This window comes from Branchiostoma lanceolatum, chromosome 15 (assembly GCF_035083965.1).
Source record: "Branchiostoma lanceolatum isolate klBraLanc5 chromosome 15, klBraLanc5.hap2, whole genome shotgun sequence".
Lineage (NCBI taxonomy): Eukaryota > Metazoa > Chordata > Leptocardii > Amphioxiformes > Branchiostomatidae > Branchiostoma > Branchiostoma lanceolatum.
This window is the reverse complement of record NC_089736.1, coordinates 10744671-10761853: the sequence shown is the minus strand read 5'-3', so window position 1 is coordinate 10761853 and position 17183 is coordinate 10744671. Positions and strand designations below refer to the sequence as shown.

Genomic DNA, 17183 nt, shown 5'->3' with positions numbered 1-17183 from the left:
CCTGGAATCCATCCTATTTAGCTTTCCGGCCGCTACCCAAGCTCCGGCCGGCAGCGGAGCTTGGGTAGCGGCCGGAAAGCTAAATAGGATGGATTCCAGGCTACCCTTACACAGCTCGTGCTGTCATTATGTATAAAACTGGAGTGTTTTTGATTTATTCATTTGGCTGTAGAAAAACGTACAGCCAGGGCTACCCAACTTGGCCAATGAAGCAGTTTACTGGCATGTCTTGCAAAACAAACAGTACTGTACCAACCAAATCTGACAGGATAAGCCTTCTTCTGAAGCAGTAAATAATGTGAGACTGATGGTGGGGTTTAAGAAGTGCAGTTTATCACTGTACATCTGTATGAAAATACACAGCAACAACAGCATATAGTTATATCATACTGACATTATACAGTACAAAGGTGGGCATCTACCTACTACAGTCGTTAGATCATGATTCGAAAATTGAGTGTGTCATAAAGGAAACATTCACCAAAAATATTTACAAAAGATGAACAAGACAATGAATTAAACATTAAAAAAAAGATGCTTCATCACAGTAAATAGGTTATGGTTGTGTGTGTTCTAAAGTTTTAAATGTGAAGTCTATTGAGAGTTCCCTATTATGTACAACCAGTTGTCATTATTTGTGTAAACATGTACGTGTAGTTACAAAGCATGGGCCTCACCTACAAAAATGTAAACACATCACTTTATACCTGTAGGAACAGAAATATCATGTATATACATATCTGTCCTTTTCTAGCAGATACACAATATGAAGTATTAAGTATAGTGAGATGTTTTCAGTAATACTGTAGCACATTATACACATTATCTTACAGTAGTAGATATACAGCATTCTGAAAGAAGAATAACAGGCTTGCAAAGGTAAATAGTTCCGATGCTTATTGAAAAACATGTTTCTAAAGATTAAAAAGAAAAAAAGGGCATCTTCATTGACCCCCTCCCATACACAGGGTTTCATCATGTACTGAGGTAAAAACAGGAAGTTATCATCGGTGGAAGAACTTTTCCTTGGAAGCTTCAGTCCTCTGCAGTGAGTGGACCTTCCTCTTGATCCTGTCCTCTACTGTAGCAGCAGTGTGGGTAAGCAAGCCACTGTAGGAACAAGACAATTGTATATCATTAGTATTGTACATACACCATGGCTAAAATTTCATGCCAACAACCAGTCATCTTTTATTCATTATGTTCTGTAGGGTGTAACTTACAGATACTAGAAGTATGAGGAAAATTCAAGATATGAAGTAGGATGTAACTATCAGATAGTGTATGGAAGAATCAAGATATGAAGAGGGATGTGCTGGGAAAAGTCAAGATATGAAGTACAAGTATATGAAATGTTCCTTCCTGCTTCTGACTGCTAGGCACTGGCAAATTAAGGAAAGTCTGTTCCAATGTCAAGATCAGTATTCTGGTATCACTTATTCTCATAACATGTATAGCTCTGTATGTAAATAAATGCAGACATGGACACATTCATGTACATGCATGTAAATATATGTACATTTCCATATTGAACACAATGAATACATTTGGGATGTACAGTATCTACATGAAGAGAAACAATATAATATTTTCTAAGGACTGTTAATACACATGTACCTCAAAATTAAATCAACACTTCCTACTTACAACACTATGAACCAACTTACTGGAAAGCTCTCTCTTTCCCCCGGAATTTGTCATCCTCTTCCTTCTCCTTCGCTGCATCCTCCTTGTATTTCTGTACGCGCTGCCAGCGTTCGTCGTCTCGAGTCTTGGCGTCCTGCATCATTTCCCGCCGCCGCCGCTCCAGTTCTTCTGGGTCCAGCTTCCTGCATGACCAATGGGGACAGTTGTTAGAACAAGAAACATTTTCTGTGTCTGTTACTAACATCTTGTGCTAAATTCAAATCAGAAATTCAAATCAATCAGTGCCAATAAAGGGTCAAATATGACTCAAATTGCATTGAAAGTTGTTTCTATCCAACTTGAACCAAAACAGGATTGATACAATTTTACAAAATTTGGACAAATCATTATTCCAATGAACAGGCACATGAAATTTGATTGCCTTTTTATGTTAAGATTTGAAAAGACATTTTGAAAGACATTTCTTAGGAGATGACACTGTGGTGATATAAAGACAGGAACCACACCTCTTGGCAGTTTCTTTTTTCCTGATGGAAGGTCCATTTCTTTTTGGTGGCGACGCACTCCTTGACAGGGACCTCTTTCTCTGTGGAGATCTCCTTACTGGTGATCGTGACTTCCTCCTGACGGGTGACCTTGACTTTCTTCTTACAGGTGACCTTGACTTTCTTCTTACAGGTGACCTTGACCTCCTTCTGGCAGGTGACCTTGACCTCACCGGTGACCTAGATGGATGCCGTCTACTTTTACTGTGAGGAGACCTGCTTCTGCTGTTTCTGTGTCTACTAACAACTTTTGACCTTGGAGATGGGGTTCTTGACCTTCTCCTGACCCTTGACCTTGAGGGAGAGGGAGTCCGAGATCTCCTTCGCTCCTTTGAGGAGAATGACTGAAAACTGGCCTTGTGTTTGATACCTGACTTTTGCGGAGACTGGGAAAGACTTCTTGACCTCCTAACCCTTGACCTGTGTTTGACCCTAACTGCTGGAGGTGACATGCTCCTTGACCTGGACCTGCGTGCTTTGCTGGCTGCATGTCCGTTGACATCTCTCCCATTTCTGCTCCCTGCCCCCTCATCACTGTCACTACTGCTGGACCGCTTAAGCTTCTTGTGCTTCTTCTTCTTGTCTTTCTTCTTCTTCTTCTTATCTTTCTTGTCCAAAGTCACCTTCAGCTACATAAAGACCAAGAGAGCTACATGTTAGCATTTCATAAAACTGGTCCCTTTGACTTGAGTATTTTTCCTTATGACAAAAGCCTTAAATACCCAGTCTATAGTGGCTAGTCGTCTACTGTGAGTCTGTGATCATTATCTTCAAGCCATTTGGGTGGTCACTATAGACCAAGGAGTTATAGACAAGTTTGACAGAATACATGCGTCAAAACAAGCCAGTACTTCTGGAAAGACGTGCTACCAAGATGTTACTTGTAAATAGTCCAAACCAAGACTGAAATCATCTAGACATCACAAAGCCCCAAGAATGCTTACTACTTACTAGTACCTAGTAATTTTGATCAACCACAGCTTACTTATCAACAGTCAAGTGTACACAGTTCTAACATTACAAAATAAAGTTACCATTTGCTGAAGCTGCTTCATCTTGACAGGGTTGTTCAGGAGTTCCTTCTTGCTTTGCTGCTCACGTTGCCTATAAATCAATCATTACAATATTATAACTTGCACTATAGAATGCTAGTTATACCCTAATAGTAAGTTATCCATCTCATTACTCATAAAACAACATGAGTTTATCATATTATGCTGTAGAGTAATGCCTACATTCGAAAACTGGTAAAACCATTAGACACTAAAGTTTTCACTCTCTCAATGCGTTTGGCAATGGCAGTATTGAGAGATGACGAAAACACCTTTGTACAATATTTCTCTATATTCTGAAAACAGTGTACATTGTTCGCTAGGCACATCTGTTGGAAAGTGAAAGAAAGAAAGAAATAAGCAAGACAAGTGGATTATTGTTTTACCCACTTGATAGCAAACAGTGGATCTTCACGAATCTTAGCCGCCATATCCACCGCCGAGTTGACATTTGATTGGCTGAAGGATGCGCCGGGAACGTTGTCGGCAAGACCGGGATCCTCAGCCTTCCCGACCGTGACTTCCTGGATAGCCTTGTCGATAGGCTTCCCCAGAAGGTAGTCATCGCGGTTCACCTCAGGCTGACCTTGGTACATCCAGTTCAAACGATCATCTTTTTTCCTGTAGGAGTTGAATACGACATTAGACTGGACCATCACAAAGCGTTTATACATCTATTTTTTTTCATTTCATTACCAGAGAGTTGCCCATACACGTTTTGGAAAAATATTCATGTAACATGCACAAGACAATACTTTACTTAGGATTCAATTTCTACAATTGTCTACAGATGGAGAATTTTTCTGTTACCAGACAGAAAGTACACGTAATTTGTCCTAATTACAGGTTTGCGTAGCAAAACCTTTGTTGGATCCGTTGGCATGTGTGGTGGCCGCCATCTTGAATTGTGACGTCGCAGGGTCGCCATACCATTTTATTGGGAGGGTTGTTTTTGGGGGGTCGCTAGCGTTCTCCATATTTTCAACAAATCGGCACACAGCTATCACACATTCAACACAAATAAAAATTCAATACCAATTCATATTCATAAAGAGACCCAGTAATCGCAAAACTAACATAGCAAACCTCAAGTATGTGTAGCTAAAATACTAAAGCTCTAGTTTACATTTGATTTGATTTATTCCTCTAGATTTGCCATTGAATTGGGGAAAATTAGTAAAACTAAATCCAGACCTAGTCCTACCCAACAATTTCATCAGTAGTTTTTGCTTGTTCAAATTATGAATAATAATTCAAGACCTAAACTTTTACATACAAAAAGGTACTTATCTGACGAATGAAGACACTTTCTGTCAACAAAGAAGTGAGTTTATGTAGAGAAGATGGTGCTACTCACAAGAGAATAAAGTCTTACCTAACGGCCCCTTGCTCCTCAGCAAACATTCGCATGTCCTCCCGCGCTTTCTCCTCCTTGAGTTCATTCTGGAGTTGCTCGATTTTGCGGCGTTCATCTTCGTGTTTTTGTTCGGCCTTCCAGACACGTTCGATGTTCCGTAGGGTCTGAGGGTGCCAGCTTTTCTTCAGGTTCTGTCACGGGAGAAAGTAGACATACATTAGTGTCAAATTTTAGAACATTGAACCTGTTGTTAAGACGGTAGACCTGGTTTTGTATAATTTTTATGAAAGACGGAAACGAAAACGTCCGTCTTTGTAAGAAAACTATTTTTCAAGACACCAAACACAACACGTATCGAGTAGAATTCTAGCAGCTTACCAAGTCTCCGCCTCCCATAGTTTCTTCCTATGGAACCCTGGCGTTGTTGAAAACCACAAAAATGCTTCACAACGGCTTCCTGGAGGTTATTTGGACACAAATTCAGACGAAATCCCTGAAAATTCCAGCGGAAGACGTTCCTACGACGCCATGATACCTCAAATGTGATGACGTCACGTTATCGCATAAAACGTCATCAACATGCCATCTAATTTGCATAAGCGTGGCTTAGCGCGAATAGGTCGACTTTAGCGCATACTTCATTGACATTCAGAGGAAAAAATACTTTGAAATGGGAGAAGACAGCGTGTTTGGAAATATTTGAGACTCAAATGATGCTGACGAAGACGTCCAGTACCCTATTTTTCTTCTCTGTGGGGTGCTAGCGTGGTTTGACGTCACTTGTTTACATGGTTTGAACTTTGCACCTGCCTACTTTGGACGTGACAACTTTTATATAGGAAGAATACGTGATATGTATATTATTTTTCTGCACTTAGTAGCAAAATGAAGTAACTTCTTAATATTTGTAGGATTATTTAATCTATATTACACATCAATTACGATTATATATTCATCAATCTTGATAAATTTATGAGAAAATAAAGACATTATTTTTTTAACCTGCCCAATAATGATATATCCTAGTTTCAAACAGACCACTTAGGTGCAGATCTGAACACATCTGGCTGACCCAAATTTGACAACGTGTCCACAGTTTGGACATTTTCTGCCCAAGTTTACCGCATTCTAACGAAATGTCATCTGTTCAAGAAGCAGAACTTAAGGGGGGCCATCCTCCTGCAGGTAAGGAGCAAAAAATTTCCCATCAAATAGTTTTTTTTGTCGGATTTTGAACGTTTGTTTAAAAGTGCTGAATTGGTGCTTTGTGAGGATTTTAAAATCCACCTTAGTCAGTTAGTGATTTATTAAGATGCTAGGTGGGTAAAACTGGTTGTCAGTTCTCTTTCCATTAATCATTCTTTCTACTTAGCTGTTATTTACCAGTCCTTCAGCACTTGAAAATGCAAGAATGATTGTTTCTAAGATACCAGCGAAGCACACGAATGTACTCAAGATTTGAACAAAGATTGCATCAGTGAGGGTATGGAAGGGGTGTTTAAAAACATGTGATACTTATGATAGATTGTTATATCAAAATCCAACGTATAAAATAATGTAATGAAGCTGTAAAAAAACCCAACAAACATCAACATACAAACAAAAAACAGGGCTTCATTATAACGTTGCATGTTATAAATGACATCAATTATAGTTACTGAATACTGTAAATCACTTAAATAGAGTGTTAAAGTGGCAGGAAAATATAGCGGTTGGGGGAAAATGGAGTAGGTCACAGTAATTTTAACGGTGGGAACAAATATCACTGTCTCAAATATTAGTGATGATGATGATGATGATGATTAAATGTTTGCGATGATGAAATTTTCGCTGTTGACTAAGATTAAGTTACAGTCAACAAATCAAGAATTACAGTATTAATTTGTTAAAGCCCAAAATACACATTTGCACCTCTAGATCTCTGAATTACTAGTAACCTGAAGACACATCTTAGATTGAGGCTGCATTTTTTCATTTGTTTACTTTAGTGTCTTTTGAACTGGTTGTTGGTACCAAGGACATGTCCCTGGACATTATACATTATCTTCTATATGATGTTGTAACAGTGGGGTTCAAGTGCCTCCCACTGACCAGTCTAACGGGTCTAGACCTTTTATAAATTAGCTTAGTGGTTAAGGTGTGGGGCCTGTGATCTGGGTGCCCGGTTTTGGCACGGGTTCGAATCCCGGGGGCCAGTAGACAATTCTACTCGCTTCTTTGTTTCAATATTATAGTGTCCTTGCATGACCAAGGGACACAGTCACCTTTTTCCTGGTGTTTTATTTTGTAATCCATGCATATTGAAAGGTGTCAAATCCCATGTTAACTTCAGTACTTCAGAAATGTATGTTGCTAGTGTCACCAGATACATATTCCTGAAAGTTGATACTAATCCCATTATATAAGTATAGAAATGGCCTCATAAAGTATTTATGACTACAGGGACCTTAGGTTGACCCTCCGTTACTAAAATAAGGCATAATGAAAGTTGACCTGAGTTTATCCCCTTGTGACTTCCACTTTTGTAAAACATTCTTCCTGATTTTATTTTTCAATTACAAAAGACTAGCATTCTTTATGTGAGGTGTATAATAGAGGGTTATTTTCCTGCACAAAGGTGTATATGGTGACATACGGTCTGGTTGGTTCCAATAAGCAGGGCTTGAAATACTGGGTGCATGTGCACCTAGATATTTTTGTACTCTATAGGGTAACGTTTCTCTTGTACACCAGCATACAGAATATTTTTGAAATGTAAGTACCAGAAAAAGCAATATAACCTTTTGTTGTACTTTATTTGATGTATCGCTCGGTTGTAGTTTGAAATCTGGATTACAGATTGAAGTTCTTAAGAGAGACAGTAGCGTCAAACTTATGTTTTGGTGACATTTAACTTTATTTTATGTTGGGCAGTGGGCACCCAAAATCTTTCTGTGCATCTAATTTTTTTTGGTTGGGTGCACCAGTGCATCTATGAATAAACCACAGAGTGAGCAAAGTAATACATGACTAGTATGTAGTACATCTTTGCAATCAACAGTGAAGGGAATCTGAAGTGATACTGAGTATTATGTGTCAGGAAAGTGTGTCAGATTTGAATCTGGAGTACTTGACAAACAAAGAACATGCTGTACCCTTTCAAAACACATCCGGCTGCCTAAATCATGTGTTTAGCCCTTGTTTGACTCTAAGCATTGTGACATGTGACTTAAAGATCCTAATGAGTTAGAAAAAGGTTTAGGGTTTTTTTCTAGAAAAACATAGTGTGAGGGCAATGCAATAGAGCTGGTGAGCTACCAAGCAGGGGGATAGTTTAGACTTTAGAGTTTTACTTTAAGAAAATGCGATGTGAAAACTACTTCCTGAGGGCCCAGGGAAGTCACAGTTTAAGACTGACAGCTGTCCACCTGTGTCTTGGCATGGTCAGTTAGCAGTGGTCAGTTTAACAAAATCCTGAGAGGAAGAAAGTCAAGTTGGAATTTTCAAATGTTGGAACTACATGTAACTGTACATGCCACATGTTGTTTTGGGACGATAGCTAAAAATTATCGAGTAGCTTGTATCTAATTGGTCAGACAGTCAGTAAAATAATTGTGACTATTTCCAGGGGTTTTTAGCAAGAAATTTCCAATGTTATAGCTCTAATTCTTTGGTACAGTCGTCTTTCAATTTGATAATGAATTCTACTTTGTTTTTCCAGTGAAGGCAGGTGGGATGCGTGTAGCTCGAGCCCGCCACACTAGTGAAAACAAGGAAGAGAAGAAACCAGACAAGAAGGAGGAAGACGAGGAGTTTCCTGAAGAGCTGTGAGTGCCGCAACATAGAAATGATCTAATTTATTTATTTATCTATTAATGATGAGATGATTAAACATCTGCACCAAAAAGTATTATAAGTTGCACTTGGAGTTTACTAAAGACAAAGTCACATAACTATACACGCTTTAAGTTTTAGTGAGTTGTATCCTGATCTGTCATAGATTTCCTTGTTCTTCTCATTTTCTAAGACCCCCATTTAGAATTCTATCCTTTATTGGCAGAATTTTTGCCTTAGCATAAAGGATGTTGATAAAACTACCCATTGTATTTATTGCATTGTCATTCTTGCCATACATTGTGCCATGTACAATTGTCGAGCAATAAAGTTCATTCATTCATTCATTCATTCAACTGGACTGTTCTATTTCTTTTCCACAGCCCACCTAAGAACGATGCCCGAGTTGTAGTGTCTGGTGCTGTAACAAAGGTAAGGACTGAAGGAGATGGCATGTCAGAAAAATGTTTGCCCCCTAGGGCAACTGTGACTGGAATTAATGCAAGACTGTCTGTGGTGTCAAGTTTCCCTTGCCTTGCACAAAGCTATGTTGTCTGACAAGAGTGCAACAATGCTTTAAAGATGTTCCTGCTGGTTCCATCTATATTGAAAGATGCTACGTCGAAGCATTCTTTTACTTTGAAGAATTCTTTGAAGACTTCAACCCAATATGGGGCCACTATTGGCTGTGTGTCATCTTAGTGTCTCAGGGTAGTGTTATCATGAACCAGTGCATGTCAAGTACAGGTAGACATAAGAAATACCTGCTCACCTGCACTAACCTGCAGGTTGTAATTCGAGCCCTGCATTGTTAAAACTGCTTTTAGAAAGCAAATTGCAAGATGCTACTCATACATGGATTAGTAGTATAATAGTAGTTAGTTTTCATGTGGACAACATCCTTGAATCTTTGTTCTCGAAGTTTTCATTCAGTCAGTAGTACATGTAGTAATTAGTAGTAGTAGTTTTCATGTTGGTGCTTTTCTGGTGTCAGTAAAACATTGTCCTCCAGATGCTACATTGTCACTTTCTCTACTCTTTCCAGTTAAGAGTTAGTGTGGCGTAATGGCAGGGTTTTCGGCCCAGAACCCAGCGGTCCCGGGTTCGAATCCCCTAGCGCCACGGATGTTGTGCCCTTGGGAAAAGGCACTTAACACAACTTTCCTCACTCCACTGAAGTATGAAAACGAGTATATATTATGTGTGGGTCACGACACCAGCAATAGCTGCAATTCTAATAAAATCAAAATCAAAGAGTTACTAGACTCCTGGTTTAGAAGTGCTGCCTTATTTAAATTCATGCCTGACAAAATGTTTATTTTCGTTTCAGGGCGACAAGGATTTCTCTCCACAGGCGGCTAAAGTGGCCCACGAGAAACCCCAGCCGACCGTAGATAAACGACCACCACCGAAACACAACATGCCCATCAACCAACCCAGGAAGTAGAGTGGGGCTACTGTTGCCGTAGTAACCATCACAGGAGGGAGACGCCTCTCCGTCGCCATGGTTACCAGCAAGGTGTTTGATACGACACCTAAAGATGCAATAACGAGTAAATTGAAGCTGTTCGATTGTAACTGGATGTGATTAGTCAAGAGTAATTGAGAGGAAAAATTAACAAAGGGCCAAAAGGATCCAGAATAGAGTAATAAAGAAGTTGTGGTACATATTATCAATGTGTACAAAGTGTAAGTCTAAAAAATTGAAGCAGAAAGCTTTCTGAGTTTGACATTTATTGGAGATGAACTGTCAGTGGAAGCCAGGTCATTGTAATTTCCAAGCAGATATGGGTTGAAGATTGTGCTGTTTTTTGACTGCTGGAAGTCTCGAACAGTCACCCACCCCAAGGGCCTGTGTCTCTCACTGTCAGAAGCTGTATGGCCTGGCCGGGCTGTTTGCAGAAACGAAAGTGTATAGGAAGAAATATACACAAACCATGAATATTTTTTCAACGTTCTGTGTGTTTCATATAATTTATTTTCATCTCCAAAAACTGCCTGGGCGTTGGTTCAGAAATGTGCCCATAGCATAAGTTGAGTGGCTGCTAAGAGCAGAATTTTTGTGAGGCAACATTACAATCTTCCATCCCAGCATCTGCTTTGAGATTGGGGTCACAGTTCAAAATTGATACCCTATATGGTGCCATCTTATCTACTTTTGACTGCTAACTTCAGATTTTACTTTAGATTATCACAATTCTAACAATATGTTAAAACACCGATCACTTTAACTATGAAAAAATGAACATAGGTTGATATGGCTTGTAGGGCATGGTGTATTGGAGGCACGGATTGGATATGGACCTCTGTCAGTACTCACAGTTATGTCTGACCAATAACATGTGAGAACACATGCCCCTAGGGTAGAGGAAGAAATATGCATAATGGACCAGCTTTAGAATTACTTAGTTTTGTTATTGATATACCCTTTGTTCTGTATACATCATCATTCCTTTCATGTTTTTGAGCAATATTGAAACAGCCTAAAAGTCAAAGTTAAATGAAAAGGCTTACAACACCTAATCCTTGTTGTCCTTTGTTACTTACTTTGTTTGATTTAAAGTTATGAAATAAGTGTTACAACACGATGGCTTGCTTCAATACCTATAATTTGATTATCAAAATGGTCCAATGAAGAATGTAAAATTTTGGCCAATGTTATGTGAGCTAGACAGTATAATCAATGCATGTGATTACATTGTCCAGCTCACAAACTTCGGTTGGTTTGGTTAAAGTTGATGGTCCAAGGCTAAAAGCATGACAACATAATCTCCATTTATCAAAATGTTGGGTATAACAAAAATCAGTTCGATAACTTATACCACCGAGATATGATAAGTAGGAGTGAATAGAAGACTGTAATGTATACAGATAATGGGTATGTATGTAACAAGACAGTTGTATTTATAAGAGATGCCCAGTTTGATAAACAATATTTCCAGTACATTCTATACTCTCAAAGAGGATAATTTTTACTTGTTGCTTGATATACCTGTGCAAATATACATAGAAGTGAATGAGCCGCATTATTGATACGAAAAAATTATGTTATTCTAATGCATTTTCTGTATCTTTTGGTAATGTTATATAATGATGTACTTCTCCTAAAGTTGTCTTATGTAGGAGGTAGCTATATTTAGGTAGCTATATGTAATGCTTATTTTTGCTTTCACAATTGATTTGCTTTTACTAATGTAGTGTGATGAAAAAGTACTGCAAATGCTTAGATCAAGGAGGTTTTGATAAAACCTCATTTCTTAGATGTGGTAGAAATGCTGCAAGCAAATATGCTAGCATGTGTCTTTCCAACAAGATGCCAGTTGTTGCCAAATTTGGGGCTAGTTTTTCTCTCAGAATCATGGTGGAAGGATAGTAACATCTTGGCCACTTTGTGGTTTAAGCAATCAATGTTTGGATCTAGAAACAACATCTCTGGTGGACTGCATGCACTTGTAGATAGAGCAAGCTACTCTGCATCAAAAGTTAAGATCAATAACAATGAAAAATCATCTTTCTCTTGTGTTTTTTGTTGTTTCAGTCCCTCATTTAATGAATCTGTAGATGAATGGATGAATGAATTTTTAAATTTACACTGATTTAATTAACTTAAGTTTCATATTCAATTGCCTGGTTTGACTTTTAAGTGTCCGAGTAAGTAAGTGAACATTTACAGGATTTTCTCATGCCAGATATCAATATGTGGTAACCGGTATACTGATTGATATCATCATATTACACTCTACAGTTCTACAGCTTCTACATCTACAGCTTCCTTGTCCTGACGAGCCTTTTTTTTGTCAGTTTTGGTAAGCTCTTTGGTCACCCACATCCCAAAAGCCCCAAATGCAGCTCCGATAACTACACCTCCGATAACATCCGCCAGGTGGTGCATGTGATCGGCCACCCTACTGGCCATGATGTACAGACAGCCCATCACTAACCCAACTTGCACCACCAGCCTCGGCAGGACCCAGCTCTTGTTCCGGACACGATATTGCAGGTACAGCGCCACGTAAGCAGCCAGGCAGCCGGCTATTTCAGAGTGCCCGGATGGAAAGGACTTCCTGGCTTCCTTGATGACGTCAGCATCACCTGTGCAGACGTCATCTGTGACGTAGATACCGGGTGTGCAGGTGAACGAAGCATTGACCTGCAGAAAAAAGGAGGGCATTTACAAGAGTACAAGCTGCATATCTGGATATTCATTTGATCCACTCACACTTGAAGTGAGTGCGACCCCCACTTTTTCGATAATTGTGGTGAGTTGTTTAGCGTGGTCGAGTTGTGCCTCTCCTGAAAACACGGGACCTCCATTAAGTTTCTATCAGATAGAGGAACATCCCTAACCGAAACTAGGTACTTCACAGGTACTCATTTCCACCTGAGCGAAGTGAGGTAATTCGCAGGGGCACAACGTCAACGGGGCATGTCAGGGGATTCAAACCCAGGACCCCTGGGTTCTGGGCCAAACACCCTGCATTTTGCCGCGCGACGCGACAGACCATACACCAAATAAACAAAGCGACAATGTTCAAACATTCCCAGGACATATTGTGTATACCATTTCACGGTGTATATCGTATGCAACACAAACAAAGGACACTTGCCACAAATTTTTGCAGGACTTGTCATCTCTATATACATATCTGTATATGCGTAAGCCCGTACACTGATAATGATGACGATGATACTAGTATACGGTACCTTACACACTGCCAAAAAGTGTGGACGAAGATTTCCCATGGACAGCTTCATGACACGCACCGCCGACATATCTGTATATGCGTAAGCCCGTACACTGATAATGATGACGATGATACTAGTATACGGTACCTTACACACTGCCAAAAAGTGTGGGCGAAGATTTCCCATGGACAGCTTCATGATATCCCCCGCCGACAATTCTGCCACCGTGACGAAAAGCAGCATCCCCGCGCAGATTATACAGTTGACGAAAATGGAAGATCGATTTAGTCCCCTCCTCTGTAAATGTATTCGAAAAACATGCATGTGTCAAATTGAAATGGAAACGTTGTTTTGAAATAGTAGTTCACTTAGTCTTCATTCAACATAGTGAATAGTTTTATACTTGTCTGTCTATACAAGACTGCCGTTTTGATCATTCCTAGCCTATCTTTCATTGCATATCTCAAAGAAAGAAAGAATAAATAACAATAGAATAAACAGTCTTTCCCCGGCTAGTCACCATACGAGGACTACTTTTAAAACCTTTAAGCTAAAACTTGCTTTTACCTTTGCAATGTAACCTTCCGCAAGAGCGACGAGAACAGCCCCTCCTAATATCAATCCCCACAGTGCCTCAAGCGAGACGGTGTCGCTGGCATACGGCAGGGAAATGCTTTCGTCCCCGCAGAAGAAACCCTGTCGTCTGGGTTCCCAAACACCCAGGATGAACACGAAGGCTGTCGGAAGTGACACGAGGACGAAGCATACGATACAGGTTATCACTAAACCGACACATTTCGCTGAGCAGGCTGCCATTCCAAAGAAACTGCTGCGACGCCCGGCGTTCCAAAACTCGCTGACAGTCTATCAAACGTTGAAAAAGTGTCCTGTAGGTGTTCCTCCGTCGGACAAAGCGCCAAGAGTCGGTTGCACGCAGCGCATGCAAGAGGACCAGGGACGTCTGCACCGTAAGCGTGTGTGATACCGCCGAAAAATTGCCAGTCCTGTGAACCTTACCCTTACTCGGTTACACGAGGATATACTGTTAAAACATAGCCTCGGTTTGTTTTTTGGTTCAGAAGATATCGATCGGGATTTCAGGACAGCATTGACTGAATATTCTACTAGCCCGTCAGTCTTTCGTATCTCAGCTTAGTTCCTTGTAGTGTGAAGTTGTGCCGTCTAAGTTTGTAGTCCATGAACAATATTAACCTCTTCCAAAAATTATTATGCTCTCTTCCAAAAATTGTGGGTGGACACTGCTTCCAGAAAAGATTTCAGGCCCGACTGGTCATCTCACTGGCCATCGCCATATTTGGATATGGTCAGGAGAAAGCTAAGACATTTCGTAGACTTGACTGAGAGAGAAGTGTCCCCGAATGATATCAAATCAACAATTATTTGTTTAGGAGAAATATGTGTATAGGGGAGCAGTGGAAGTGGTATATAAACCGTTTGGTTATAGTCTATATAGCTACATATTCTTCATTTATCAAATGTTGAGTATAACACATTAGCTAGCTTATACCACCTAGATATTGCAAGTATCAGTCAATAGAAGACTATAGTATATGAGAGTGTTGGGTATGTATGTAAAAAGGCAGTTGTATTTATAACAGATGCTCCGTTTATGATGAACAATATTTCATGTACATTCAATTTCTTCGCTCGCGAAGAGGATAATTGTTACTTGCTGCTTAATACACCTGAGCATTTATGTAAAGAGCCGCATTATTTTTATTAGAAAAAACTTATATGTTACTTCTAATGCATCTTCTGTACCATTTGGTTATGTTACATGATAATGTGTACAGTCAAACCTGTCCGGACAACCACCTGGCGAAGCTACAACAACCTACCGTAAAAACGGTCCCGTCCAATTTTACATACGAGTAGTTAAGTCCCTCTGCTAAGCAACCAACTGTCTTATCTAACATGCAACCTATTTTTTCAGTCCTCATCGTGCATTCATACACCACTTAACCAAAATTTACAGACAGCGGCACCTAGTCTAGCATGCTAGCAGCGAGCCATTTCAAATTAAGGTTTTCTCATGTCAACTATCAAGATAAAAGAAGAACTTTATTGCGCGACAATTGTACATGGTACAAGGTATGGCAAGAATTCGTTAACATAACACAAAGTGGAAGTATAGAACAAGACTTAACATCATAATTACTAATACAATACAATAAGGGCTAGCATAAGCTCACCACTACTATACGTATACGGATTGACATTAAGATTACATTCTGGACATCGCTGATTGTTCGTTTACACTCTCCTGTCCTGCTGAAAAGCGACGATCAGTGTCCTGACGAGCCCCTCTCTTGCCAGTTGTTTTGGTAAGATCTTTGGTCACCCACATCCCAACAGCACCAAATGCAGCTCCGATAACTGCACCTCCAATCACATCCGCCAGGTGGTGCTTGTGATCGGCCACCCTACTGCCCATGATGTACAGACAGCCAAAGACTAACCCTACTTGCACCACCAGCCTCGGCAGGACCCAGCTCTTGTTCCGGACACGATATTGCAGGTACAGCGCTACGTAAGCAGCCAGGCAGCCGGCTGTTCCAGAGTGTCCGGATGGAAAGGACTTCCTGGCTTCCTTGATGACGTCAGCATCACCTGTGCAGACGTCATCTGTGACGTAGATACCGGGTGTGCAGGTGAACGAAGCATTTACCTGCAGAAAAAAGGAGGGGATTTACAAGAGTACAAGCTGCATGTCTGGACATTTATTTGATCCACTCACACTTGAAGTGAGTGCGACCCCCACTTTTTCGATAATTGTGGTGAGTTCTTTAGCGTGGTCGAGTTGTGCCTCTCCTGAAAACACGGGACCTCCATTAAGTTTCCATCAGATGATGGAACGTCCCTAACCGAAACTAGGTACTTATTTCCACTTCAGCGAAGTGAGGTAATTCGCAGGGGCACAACGTCAACGGGGCATGTCAGGGGATTCGAACCCAGGACCCCTGGGTTCTGGGCCAAACACCCTGCCATTTTGCGACGCGACAGACCACACACCAAATAAACAAAGCGACAATGTTCAAACAGTCCCAGGACATTTTGTGTATACCATTTCACGGTGTATATCGTATAGCACAGAAACACAAACAAAGGACACTTGGCACAAATACTTGTCATCTCTATACACATCTCTGTATATGCGTAAGCACGTATAGCCTGACAATGATATACGTTACCTTACACACTGCCAAAAAGTGTGGACGAAGGTTTCCCATGGACAGCTTCATGACATCCACCGCCGACATTTCTGCCATCTGGATGAAAAGCAGCATCCCCGCACAGACTAAACTGTTCACGAAAATGGCAGACCGCTTCAGCCCCCTCCTCTGTAAATGTATTCGAAAAACATGCATACGTTAAACTGAAATGGAAACGTTGTTTTGAAAAAGTAGTTCACTTAGTCTTCATTCAACATAGTGAATAGTTTTATACTTGTCAAACTCAAGACTGGCGTGATCATCATCCTAGCATATCTTTCATCGCATATCTCAAAGAAAGAAAGAAAGAAAGAAAGAAAGAAAGAATAAAAACAATAGAATAAACAGTCTTTCCCCGGCAAGTCACCATACGAGGACTACTTTTAAAACCTTGAAGTTTAAACTTGCTTTTACCTTTGTAATGTAACCTTCCGCAAGAGCGACGAGAACAGCCCCTCCTAATTTCAATCCCCACAGCGCCTCATTGGAGACGGTGTCGCTGGCATACGGCAGGGAAATGCTTTCGTCCCCGCAGAAGAAACCCTGTCGTCTGGGTTCCCAAACGCCCAGGAAGAAATCGACGGCTATCGGAAGTGACACCAAGACGAAGCATACGATACAGGTTATCACTAAACCGAAGCATTTCGCTGAGCAGGCTGCCATTCCAAAGAAACTGCTGCGACGCCCGGCGTTCCAAAACTCGCTGACAGTCTATCAAACGTTGAAAAAGTGTCCTGTAGGTGTTCCTCCGTCGGACAAAGCGCCAAGAGTCGGTTGCACGCAGCGCATGCAAGAGGACCAGGGACGTCTGCACCGTAAGCGTGTGTGATACCGCTGAAAAAATTGCCAG

At 40.6% G+C, this 17183-nt stretch overlaps 4 protein-coding genes across 4 annotated transcripts; 1 reads left to right on the top strand and 3 right to left on the bottom strand.

Annotated features, from left to right (window-relative positions):
- Nucleotides 1-311: 311 nt before the first annotated feature.
- Nucleotides 312-5369, bottom strand: LOC136420798 (pre-mRNA-splicing factor CWC25 homolog). Its single transcript, XM_066407903.1, has 7 exons — nucleotides 4980-5369; nucleotides 4620-4792; nucleotides 3635-3865; nucleotides 3227-3296; nucleotides 2154-2821; nucleotides 1668-1829; nucleotides 312-1110 (listed from the first exon to the last, which is right to left on the bottom strand). The coding sequence occupies exons 1-7, from the start codon at nucleotides 4995-4997 to the stop codon at nucleotides 1005-1007; spliced, it is 1428 nt and encodes a 475-aa protein (XP_066264000.1). The 5' UTR covers nucleotides 4998-5369; the 3' UTR covers nucleotides 312-1004.
- A 255-nt stretch (nucleotides 5370-5624) lies between these two features.
- On the top strand, nucleotides 5625-11923 carry LOC136420801 (death-associated protein 1-like). The gene is made up of 4 exons (XM_066407906.1): nucleotides 5625-5786; nucleotides 8302-8407; nucleotides 8798-8846; nucleotides 9745-11923. Exons 1-4 carry the CDS (start codon nucleotides 5738-5740, stop codon nucleotides 9859-9861), a joined length of 321 nt encoding a protein of 106 aa, XP_066264003.1. The 5' UTR covers nucleotides 5625-5737; the 3' UTR covers nucleotides 9862-11923.
- Nucleotides 11924-12009: 86 nt separating this feature from the next.
- On the bottom strand, nucleotides 12010-14689 carry LOC136421113 (phospholipid phosphatase 1-like). Its single transcript, XM_066408263.1, has 3 exons — nucleotides 13626-14689; nucleotides 13119-13427; nucleotides 12010-12564 (listed from the first exon to the last, which is right to left on the bottom strand). The coding sequence occupies exons 1-3, from the start codon at nucleotides 13914-13916 to the stop codon at nucleotides 12154-12156; spliced, it is 1011 nt and encodes a 336-aa protein (XP_066264360.1). The 5' UTR covers nucleotides 13917-14689; the 3' UTR covers nucleotides 12010-12153.
- Nucleotides 14690-15163: 474 nt separating this feature from the next.
- Nucleotides 15164-17113, bottom strand: LOC136421112 (phospholipid phosphatase 1-like). The gene is made up of 3 exons (XM_066408262.1): nucleotides 16706-17113; nucleotides 16313-16462; nucleotides 15164-15789 (listed from the first exon to the last, which is right to left on the bottom strand). The coding sequence occupies exons 1-3, from the start codon at nucleotides 16994-16996 to the stop codon at nucleotides 15346-15348; spliced, it is 885 nt and encodes a 294-aa protein (XP_066264359.1). The 5' UTR covers nucleotides 16997-17113; the 3' UTR covers nucleotides 15164-15345.
- Nucleotides 17114-17183: the final 70 nt, after the last annotated feature.